General features: G+C 39.4%; 1 protein-coding gene across 8 annotated transcripts; it reads right to left on the bottom strand.

The window, feature by feature from the left end:
• Window positions 1–611: 611 nt before the first annotated feature.
• On the bottom strand, window positions 612–11719 carry LOC120446864 (potassium voltage-gated channel protein Shaw). Of its 8 annotated transcripts, none has more exons than XR_006356471.1 (11): window positions 11428–11719; window positions 8948–8977; window positions 8752–8882; window positions 8241–8451; window positions 8064–8181; window positions 7809–8003; window positions 7212–7430; window positions 6542–7145; window positions 6037–6165; window positions 4552–4877; window positions 2865–2992 (listed from the first exon to the last, which is right to left on the bottom strand). XR_006356471.1 is itself a non-coding variant. In XM_044005878.1 (10 exons), the coding sequence occupies exons 4-10, from the start codon at window positions 8447–8449 to the stop codon at window positions 2670–2672; spliced, it is 1815 nt and encodes a 604-aa protein (XP_043861813.1). In that variant the 5' UTR covers window positions 8450–8451; window positions 8752–8882; window positions 8948–8977; window positions 11428–11719; the 3' UTR covers window positions 613–2669. The 8 variants fall into 8 exon arrangements, 5 of the variants coding, with proteins under 5 accessions (XP_043861812.1, XP_043861813.1, XP_039484003.1 ...); XR_006356470.1 differs by having other exon boundaries at window positions 2904–3010; XR_006356469.1 differs by lacking the exon at window positions 2865–2992 and adding an exon at window positions 3376–4060.
• Window positions 11720–11742: the final 23 nt, after the last annotated feature.

The following is an 11742-nucleotide window of genomic DNA, read 5'->3' as shown; positions in this document are numbered from 1 at the left end:
CATCTCAACCCCAGCCGAAAAGTCTCTGGTTAATGAAGCGCTTTATTGGACCATCGCCAAGGGCCAAAAAAGAGGTGAATGGAGACCGAGACCCGATTCGCACTTGGTTGGCTGGAGCCATTCGCCTACATGGCTCTTTTATCTTGCACCAAGTGTTGAAGGTCAGGCCCTCAGGGCGACAAAGCGTTACTTCGCTTTTGTTTTCGCCTTTGTTGGCCCGAGTGTTTGAGCTGTTATTGCAATAGCAATTGGTAATGAAATCGAAACAAATGCCGAAATTGTCAATAAAGTGGTGTGCAAAGCGCCACACAGAGTGGAATTTTAAAGAGCATAGAAACAAATTTAAAAGTCGATGATACTCAGCAAAGGTGGAGTAATAAAAGTATCCAAACTGTGACAACTTAAAATGCTAAAATGTTCAAGCTATAAATAATATAATTTAATATAATAATATAATATTTTCGTTACTTAAATAAATCCACAATTTCCTAAATAAATTCCGTGTGCTTGGTGTTCAATAGATTTCTTTATTGCATTTTATTTTTTTAAATTCATATATTTATTTGTTCAATTATATATATAAATGTATATATAATTAGCTTATTTTTCTTTGTTCAATAATTATTGAGAGAACAATTTGTTTTGTTTAGTTCAAGTAGTATACAATTTGCTTAACTATACAATTAAAAAACTGTATCGAAATCATAGCGAGTAAACGAAACGATATAAACAATTGTTTGTATCCATTTCCTATAGCTTGCAATATTTAATATTAATTCAATTATTATTAATGCTTTGTTCATTATAAAAACTTAACAAATGTTACCCAAACTTCGTTTATTTGTTGCCCATCTTCGATCTTAATGTTGCTTAAGTTTTGCATCTTATTATTTCGCTTGTTTTTGTTCCATTGTTTGTTTTCAGTAATTATCATGTTTATTCTTACAAGTATGTGGGCAAAATGACTGCTGAGAGTGATAAATTTATATATATACTCGTATATATTCAAAATGTACAAGAGAATTAGCTAATGACTTGCGCAAGTGAAATCAGAGGAAAATTGGGGAAAAACAATTTTGCTAACCTGTTTGCTTCTTTTAACCAACCCAGTGAGTTTTTGGGCTAAGTCCACCCACTTAACCCCACAGCAATTTGTAAACTTTTTCAACAAATTCAAGTTAACTGAAAGGAACTGTAAGAAATTCCCTGCCGCTTCTGGATTCTTTGTTTGTTTTGCATTTACTCAGGATACTCGTTGCTTGCGGAGAGCCAAACAAAATTTTATAGAAATAATTTGCATTTTAACTGGCAGAATTTTTGGAAATTTTCTTTAAGGTTCCCTAGCTTGTTGATATGTGAGCCAACTTTTTGGGTTGGAAAAATATAAGAAGCGATTTTACTGCCAACTTACCGAGTAATCCCAGCTTGTGAGTGAGTGATGAGCGAAAAGTGCCAACAGTTGGAAAATTTTCTTTTTCTTCGGCTTCAACTTTTCCCCGGAAAACTTTGGCGTCTTCTGTTGAAGAAACCAGCAGCACCTTTCCTATTTTTAATTCGGGAAAAAGTTGAAGTCAACACGTGCGCTGGGCTCGAATGAATTTTAAAAATGTATATGTACTCTTTGATTGGTTTCTGTTTAATTAAGCTTCTCAAACCGCGTTTGAGTTGGAGTCCCCCTCTATAAATATATCAAATTAAAGCTTTCAACCGAACTGCCCCACGAGAACTGACGGGCAGTCGAGTCTTTACACAACGCATAAGGAACTGGCAAACCGAGTTGTAAAGCATTTAGGATTATATACACTGCTTGTCGATTTAATATATCTATGGCTTATATAGAAAATGGATCGTTAGCAAGCTTGCAATCGGTAAAAACACTTTGTATGGTTAAGAACATGGTTTCGGCTCTGTCTTGGTTAACTCTCGATGGTAAAATGTTGGCTTCAAGCAATTGGATTATCTATATTTAGCTAATGTTATGCTTAGGTTCGATATTGATAGGTATGTCGTGATATGGTAAACACAAATTGCGAGTCTAGGTATCAGAGATGGATAGATCATTATTAGAATACAATTACATTAGGTTAAAAACATATTTTATTGCTGGGTTAAACAAAAAGATCATCTTTAGAATGGTTTTTTTAACTGGTCTTGAACCAAAGTATTGCTTTAATATTGGCCATTTCATTTCTTTGAGACATAAGTTATAGAATATATAGCATTCGATAAATAAACGTTAGCAACTAATATATAATAACAGTCAAAATGCTTATATAGAGTAATATCCTAAACCTCTTTTGAAATCAAAGAATACTTTTCATAATATAGCATCACAATTGATATTTGATTTAAGGTTGATCTCCAACTGATTCTGATCCATTGTAGACTCGTTGGTGAATATATGATATTCATTTCGATATTTTTCGAGTTGATTTTTTAAGATTCTCTGCGAAATACAGTGAGTGATATGGGGGAAACAAAGACGATCTATAATCGGTGATAATCAGTGATAGGTTAGGATCCTTTTGCCAACTCTGAAACACATCATCTTTGTTCTAGTGAATACGTATGCGAAGGCTCTGTATGACATCGAATAGATATTGCTTATTGGGGGATATGGGGATCGTGGATAAATAGCAGGTGGCTGAGTCCTTGGCCAGGCTGCTCCCTTAGAGGAACGCCTTCTTGCTGGTCTCCTGGGCCGTGGTGGTGGTGGTCGAGATGCCCAGATCCTTGCCCACACTCGCGGTGGTGGACACCGCAATGCTGGGTGGTGGTGCCGCTGGTTGTGGTGCACTAGTGGCTCCAGTGGCTCCACTAGCTCCAATTCCGGATGCCGTCAGCCCCCCAGCTGAACTGGCCGGGGGAGGGGGTGTGGCTGCCAGGGGGGTGGGTATACGGGGCTGAAACGTAGGCTTGCCCATCGCCAGGGCAGGATTGAGATCCAACATTGTCCTGGGACTCATGGCCACAATGCTTGCGCCCAGCGGACCTGCGAAAAGTTGAGCAACTTTTTGTTTTAACCCCGCCACAGAAAGGATTATCAGTTTCGGTTTCGGTTTCGGGTGGATAGGAAGTAGGTGGAGTAGGTGGATTTATATAGCCGGAAACAATAGATAGAGATAGCAGTGGGAAGTCCAGGATGAGTAAGAGAGAAAACAGAGAAAGAAAAAGAGAGAGAGAAATAAGTATTATTTTCATTAAGTCGGTTAGTCAAGCTGGAGTTTCCAAATTTGGTCAACTTTGATTTTTTTTTTCATATGGCAAGGTGGGATGCAACTTTGATTGCTTATTTTTTTTTTTCAAAATTGCTGATGGTATATTACTGGGTGCACTTGGTTACTACGATATACGAGGGGTGGTGGTGGTTTTCTTGGGACGGGGTAAGTGTAACACGAACATGATTACAAACATCACACACAACTATGGAAACACTAATCACACTCCAAGACTCGGGTCAAAATCGGGTCACATGCAGCATGCTCGGCAAATAAATACACACATAAGGCTAGATACAATATCTGCAAACTACGTTTGGCAAAGATTTCCGCTCGGTTGGATAAGTTGGACTCAGGCAGAGTGGAGGGGGTAAAACTTTGTAGAATCAAATGCTGGAAATGCTGGGAAATCGGATTTGGAAGGTGGCTCTAAACTCTAGAGTTTCTGCTTGCTACGAACTAGTTTCCAAGTTTTTCAACTATTTGACACTTTTAGTTGGGGATTTTTTTTGGGTTGGAAGAGAGCAAGAAAGTTGGAGGTTATTAGGGGTAGATAATAAAGGTTTCTTAACCAACACACACCCGCCCAGCAGAGTCCGAGTTTTGGTTAGCTGATAGTTAGATGATAGATGAACGAACCGGGGATTTCTTATTTCTTTACATTTCGTATATAACTGAGGTCTCGTTTTGATTTTGTTTCGATTTTTTTCGATTTTGTTGCCGAGTTTTTCTTGTTTTTTAGTTTTTTTTTTTATACTGTGTCTTGAGCTGGCTTATCAAATTACAAAATATCTTTCTGGTTCTGTTCTGTATTCTGTTTTAGTCGAAACTGAAGGCCATATCTGAAATACAAGAGTTCGAGATAAAACAAAGTAGATTCCAAGTTTTTCAATCAATTACATGGCTAAGGGAACTCTGATTCGGGGCAATTAGACTAGAACAAAAGGTCACAAAGTTACACACGCACACACAGAGAATGAGAGAGGATACGTTTACAGATCTGAATATAGTATATAGTATAAAGTATCTTATACACTTCTAACGAAGAAACGAACGAGCCAGAACTGAAGAACAACACGTACACGATATATATGTAATATAATATAATTTATATAAAGATAGGTGGAGAAATATATAGAGAGAGAGAGGAAAACACGTAGAAAATTACATATTGTAGTTATATATACGATTATATAGCAGGTTGGAGTGGTAGTAGTAACAGTAGATATCAGTAGCAGACGTCGTCCATATTCAAAGTAACCATACGGGTATTCATATATGTATGTATCTATGGCTATTTGGCATCCAGAAAGTGTGCCATCGATCCACGTACCACGATCCGATATGGTCTATATCCGCTATATGATCTTTATCCAGTCCTTGGGTTGCGTTTTCGGTTTCTCTCAACTTTTCCTTCGTTTACTCTGATTGATCAGTTTGCCAAATTCTTATATGGGAAAATATCATCATCATCTCTCATTGCAAGTTCTAGTTTGGAAGTAATGGTATTTTGGGGGAATATTGGTTCTTCAGCTGGTTCTGTTGTGCTTGTGGTTGTTGTCGTATCGTGGTTCTTGTTGTTGCTGTTGTGTTTGTTGGCTTAGAGCAGCCTGCTCTTTTTGCCATCTCGCGGTTTGCCAATCATTGTTGTATATTCATCTATTTACAAGATTTTTGGGGTTTGGATTGGATCGTTTATCAATAAAATGAAATTATATTAAAGTAAACGAAAGTATTTGGAGCATAGATATCAAAAATCAATGGTTGAAATAGGTACATATATAAAATAGAGTCTCGTATCTGGGTATAAAAATCATTGAAGAAAGGGAAAAAATATATATATATATATTGCGATACATATTCTTGTATTTTGCTGACTCAATGGAATAAAGTACATCCCAAACTGATTGGAGGGCGATGACTTTGAATATACAAGTATGCCTTCGATGTATGAAGAAAAAGTAAAGGTCTGCTTATTACATTATGATATGGAAATGACTTGAATATTTGGCTTTACGCTTGGAGTTCAGGTTATTTGTAGATCGATAGGTATGTAAAAGGAATTAAGAGAAGGTAACTAATGCCCTCAGAACTTTCTCTAGAAATAAGGTACTTTATAGAAGTTATATTTTATTAACAATAATTTCTTTTTTTTACATTCCCATCGAGTTTGCACTCGAACTCCATGATACACCACTAAAGTCCCTTTGAATGATTTGCGTCAAATTAAAGCTAAGCTTGAAACTGAGAAAACTGGAGTATGAATAAAGAAGCCTTAAATGCATGGTAATTACATAGAGTACATATATACACGTACACGACGAATGATATGTTAATTAATGGATATAGTATAGCCAAAAGGAGAAGCGCACCCAAAATCAGGAGTCGTAATGGGTCAAAGATTTGCATTTACTGGGCTCTTACATTACTATCTTTCACTATTAATATTCATTTGCCGGGAGAAACTGCGAGACGGCACAAAGGATAACGAGTATTTATTACTGGGTTGTGTATTGCAAAGTTAATCCATTGAACTTCGATTACTTTTCAACTGAGGGTGCAGCTGTGCGAGCTTTTAAAGACAGGTTAAGAACTTGTTTGCTTTGTATTAGCTGGCTTGCTCGTCCTTTGTACTTTTAGTGGAATACATTTGGTTTTTGGCGGTGCCTTTTAGAAGCTCAGTTTGTTTCAATTGGTTTTTTTTTTTTTTTTGGACTTTGTATTATACTTTGTTGGTGGCTTTAGCTTTGGCTTGCATTTTGCTTGGATTGCGGGAATCAGTGTGTTGTAACTCCTTTAAGGACACTCAAAGACTCACCTGACTTGGGGCTGACCAGGTCCTTGGTTTTATTGTTCATGCGACGTGGTCCAGTTCCGCCGGATCCCATGGGACCGGAGTGGGGACCCGAGCCCGGGGTGCCACAGCCACTGACACCTCCAGGTGCGCCTGGAAGATACAATCATGGTTATTGGCATGAAGATAAAGAAAAAACTATCTAGTAGTTATTGAGGTATTGCAATAATCCCAGATATTTGTATAAAATGTTTGCGCAACTGGTTTATTCCCTCATTTGTCTCACTAATTTACACAATATTGTAAACACGCCTCATTGCTGAATTTACTAAAAACGATTCCATTTTCATTATATTCGCATTAATCGTAATTTACGATATATTGAGGTAATTACAGTAAATCAAAAGTTCGGAATATATACGTATGCATTTGAGGTGACTTTAAGCTATTGAAATGATGAGATATATGAGATGAGATAGCTTGTGTATATTGGTTATGACTGAAGGTATTCTATATGACTGCCACTCACCTGGCAGTCTGGGCTGCCGCGGCTGCTCGACGGGAAGCACTCGTCTCCGCTTCTTTGGCAGTTTGGCCCTGGCCTGCGTGTGCGAGTAGTACATGGCGAAGTTGCTGACGATGACGGGCACTGGCAGTGCGATGGTTAGTACGCCGGCTAGGGCGCAGAGGGCGCCCACGAACATGCCGATGTAGGTTTTGGGGGCCATGTCACCGTAGCCGACGGTGGTCATGGTGACCAGGGCCCACCACAGGCCCAGCGGTATGCTGTTGAAATCGTTGTGGGGATTCGGCTGGATGCGTTCTGCATAGTAGACGAGGCTGGCAAAGATCACGATGCCCAGGACGAGGAAGAACACCAGCAGGGTTAGCTCCTTGGCCGAGGCACGGAACGTCTGGATCAGGATCTTCAGTCCGGACGAGTGACGCGTCAGCTTGAACAGACGCATGATGCGGATGATCGAGAAGAACTCGAGGATGTCAGCGTTCTCCAGGTGCGATGCGAACCGCTGAAGCACTAGATCGATATAAAAACTAAGCGTCGCTATGTAGTCTATGATGTTAACAGATGACTTGATGAATTCCCACTTGTTCGGCGATGAGATAAAGCGCACCTGAAAGGGTTATGAGATTAATTGCAGGTTTTTAACTGGCAGTTTGTAAGATTTGTAATTAATTACCAATATTTCAAAGGTAAACCAGGCATTGCACACGCATTCGATATAGAAGAAGGCTATGTGCGCATTGGTCTGCGTTTTGTCCAGAAACCAGCCATTACTTCCATTCGCAGTTTTCACTGTAATATTCCGGACGATGGGCACCCGCATGTCGGGATGGGTCTTCAGGCAGAACGACAGGATCGAAATGCAGATGAAGAACACCGAAACCACGCCAATAGTCTAGAAGTTAAGCGAGATTTGTCCAAAATATTATAATTAAATAAATCTTGTATCTATAACAATTTTTTGCCATGATAACTGTCGTTATATGTTTTGGTTCATTCACTTGAATTAAAAATAGATGTCTTGTCGTCTGTGTATTTTCAACTATAATATAATTACTTATTAAAATGCTTTTAAAGTGCAATTTTATGTGGGTGTTCTCTTCACTCAGTCGGAAAATTGCTCAGCATGCATATAACTTAATTGAAATGTGAATTAAAGTGTTTCTTCTGACAAGTGCAATTTTATTTGGAAATGATGAAAGATTTTGATAAATATAGAATGCTTATCATTACAATATTTAAAGGAAAAGCTCTATAGAGCTTATAGACTTACCTTGGCTGCATTGGAACTGTAGGGCTCATCGAACAAGGACCAAATGCGCGGCTTCATTTCCTGCCACCAGGATATGGTGCCTTTGTAGTAGTCCTCCTCGAAGCCAAATTTGCGTGCCAGTTCCTCCTCGGACGGTTTTTCCGTATCCAGATCTAGACGATCGAGTACGGCTAGGGTTTCCTGGGTGTCGCGATGCTGCAAGTAATACAAAATGACATTAATTTAAGGATTATTCGATTGTAATATGGGACTTACCTGTGTGTAGGTCATCCAACAGCAGGGCTCCACTTGGTTCGAGTCTAGGCCCCAGAACTCCAATTCCTCCTCAAACAGCGGTCCGCACACATCCGTGGGATAATGCAGCTTTCCAGTTCTGTGCGATTTTGCAATGTTATTAATATATAGGAATGTGATTGATATATGTATATGTACCTGTAATAGTTGAGCACTTGTGCGAAGACGCCCGGATGCCGATCAAAGAAGTACTCATTCAGTATCGGATCATAGTTGGCCAGGGCCTCTGTCAGTCGCGATAATCGCGTAGCCGGAATCTTTTTCAGTGTGGCCTTGTACGTTTCATGCCGAATGCCACCCACATTGAGCACCACCCGGTTCTCCGAGTCCATGTTGATCAGATTCATGGCTGCATGCGCATAGTGTTGCATTTTTTTAGGTATATAAGTCATTGTCTGAATCAAAGGCTCCAAAGCCAACCAATCAAAATGAGGCTTTTTTTTGTAAATATTTTGTTAATTAAATTAAGATTTTAAAAATAAAGTAATGTTTCAGTGTAACTGAGTTTGCGTTTCAGTTTCTTGTGTTTTTTTTTATGTGAGGTGCTTTGAAAACCTTAATACTTTGTGGGTGAGTGTGTTTTGTGTGGGCTTATGTTTTCTATTGTTTATTGAGACTTTATTGTTCTGCTTTTTTTTTGCTATCCAACCTGAATGCTTTTCGTTGTCCTTGCCCACGATTTATGCAGTTGTGCGTACCACTCCTTCAAGGCACCACTTCGATCCACTCTTCGGCACCCAATGGGGATCAGGTCTCAGGTCTCAGGACCTCGGACCACCACTGCAAAATATTTGGCCAGATGTTAGGAACATTGATCCATTGATCCTTGCAATCGAGCTACTCACTATGTTGGGGCTGAGTTGGACAACATGCCGCTGTAATAAAAAGGACGAAAATTATTATAACTTGACTTAAAATTTTTGTTATAGTTTGATTGAAGGCACAAGAGCCATATTTGGTATGGAAAGTTTTCGGGGTATTCGTGAAGTAATTACACATTCATATTAAGAAGACGTATGGATCCCTTTATTTTAATGGTTCGTAATTATGAGTTTATGACCCAGACACATGTGCTGCATATCCACAACGGCTTTTATATACGCACGCACAACTATTTTTAGGAACAACTAATGTAGTGGGTGTCCATGGAAAATGTAATATATTTTGGGGAAACATTTCATCACTTACTACTTTAAAAATGTGTTATAATAACGTATAATTAATCATTAAAGATATTACCAATCAAATCACTTGACCTCGCCTTCAAAAGTAAGGCAAACAAATTATTGATTCTAAATCAATATTTGGGATATACAAATCATTGCGAAATTCAAATATTTCATATCATTTCAGATGCGGGGCCAACTTTCGCACTTCTTCGGTTTATAGAATTTGTTTACTTATAAGATAAAGAACATGGATCAGTTATGCCAAAGCCAAATCAAAAAGATTCAGTTATGTATTATAGTAAAGTGTGCCGGATGGAATAGGTAAAAGTCAGTCGTTTTATAAATTGATGTATGCATCCGATGATTCAATGCCTGGATTCACTTTATTTAGCGAGTACTTCTACGCCGCATAAATTTTTAGAATCAACAAACCCGACGCTCAAACTAAGGCCATTTATTTGGAAAATAGGCAATAATATTCGATTCGATTGAATTGACCCATTAGCAGCTCGTGAAGCGCATCCCACCAATGATTATTTTCCCTTTTTCCCAGATCTGACTAAATATAGTTGAACCGTATCATCGATAGCGTCATCAATTCAGGAGAGTGGCACGAAGAAGACTATATTTTGGTATATAATAAAAAAAAAGAAAAATAAAAGGAGCTGAACGTAACGGAATAATGAAATTGCCTTTCGTGATTTGCACAAAAGGCAAATATTTGTTCTTAAACAATATTTAGTTTTGGCGCTGCATTGTTTACACTCTCGCACGCACCGATACAAATGTATCTGGGTGCTGGGTACTCGCCGCTACAGCAGCGGTCAAAAGCATAGTTCCGGAAACGGCTTTACCACCAAAATTCAGTAGGAAATAATAATAAATAAAGTACTTTTTCTTTACGGTTTCTCAAAGACAAATATGCAGAAAGATTCCGTTTTGCATACTTTTTGACATAGGTTATTTAAAAACTCCAAGTTTGTTCCTCGCCTTTGTGGATATGTATAGTGATGGCACTTGCTGTCGGAAAGGTGACTATTATGTTGGCCAAGACTGTGTGCACATCATGTACACAGAGTGAGCAACAGCCTCATGTCCGTCTTACTTCTGTGGTCCAACTGTCCGCCCGTCCCTGTCTGTCCGGCTGTTCTTTTTCTGTTGTCGATTCCCATCGTTGTCCATTTGGTGTTTACTCGCAGCCGGCTGGCTGCCCCTCAATTTGGATTCTCGATTTTCGAATCAGCGCCATAAAAATACAAAACAACTCACACACAATTTTCATGAGGCTTTATAAACAAAACAAACAAGCCAAACACACGCTGAGGGCAGTTTTCCTGTCCGGGAAAGTGGTGGAATTCAGTTGCAATTAATGCTAATGATTATGTTATACACACACTGCTGCCGTTTCGGGATTGCCAAACTCTAGCTTAATATTCATGGGTTTAAAGTGTGTGTATATAGTACGTATATGGTGTATATATGGTTCACATATACGTATATATTTAGCCGCATTATTTATTCACTTCTAATGAGCGGGGGCAAACTTGTAAGCTCCCCTAGAAAACACACAATTTTTGGCCACAACCAGAAGTATTTAAAATGGGTTTCGGCTTTTTTCTTACCACCAACGATTTTTTTTTTTAACCGACTTTCCTTCCCCCAGAAAGAACATTACACGCAAGTAAAGTAGTTAGAAGGTGGCTTAACTGCCTCCTGGGGGGAAAAACTGGGAAATGGCTGAGGGAAAGGGAAATGAGAAGGAAAGGAAAGGGAAGGGCAGGGAAGGGGTGGTGCACACACAGTAGGTCAGGAGTGTTTTGTAAGTAGCGTGTTTTTGTTGTGGTATGAAGTTGCCTTCCTCGGTTAACTTGGCGTATACTTGATATACACACACACACACACCCAGCAGCACATACACGTGTGTGTTGTCGTCGCGCACGCATCGATTTTTCCGTTTTTGGTGTATCACAAACTTCCTTATTGTCCGCCACCACAGGATCGACTTTAAAGGCTATGTTAAGTAGTACTCCTCCAACCTGCCCAGCAATATACTCGTATACCCCATAGCCACCATTCGCCGTCGAAGAAAACCATATCCACATTCATATCAATATTCATATCCATACTCTCCTGTCCCGCCTTCTCCGATTTCTCACCTATTCTCTCATCCTGCGGCCTCGTTGCGCTCTGCCCATAAACATAGTTCCGATACTGGGAATTTTTGGGGAGTCTGGTCGCAGGAAAAGTCGGAGAAACACGGGAAAGCCAATGTTTTGGGGCTTGGTGAAAATTGCGAAAAACCAAAAAGGGGTTAACTAAGCCGAGGACTATTTCACTACAACACTACACTCGTTTTCCTGGTGGGGGCGCCTCCTTCCACTAATACTTTCTTTCTTTCCGGGGAGTTGGCCGTCCGATCTCTTCGCGCGCGCGTTCCGAACCGTTCGAGGCGATTTTACAAACTGAAAAGG

The sequence above is a fragment of the Drosophila santomea genome, chromosome 2L (genome assembly GCF_016746245.2).
Source record: "Drosophila santomea strain STO CAGO 1482 chromosome 2L, Prin_Dsan_1.1, whole genome shotgun sequence".
Taxonomy (NCBI): Eukaryota; Metazoa; Arthropoda; class Insecta; order Diptera; family Drosophilidae; genus Drosophila; species Drosophila santomea.
Note: the sequence above shows the minus strand (reverse complement) of the source record. Positions and strands in the feature narration are given on the sequence as shown.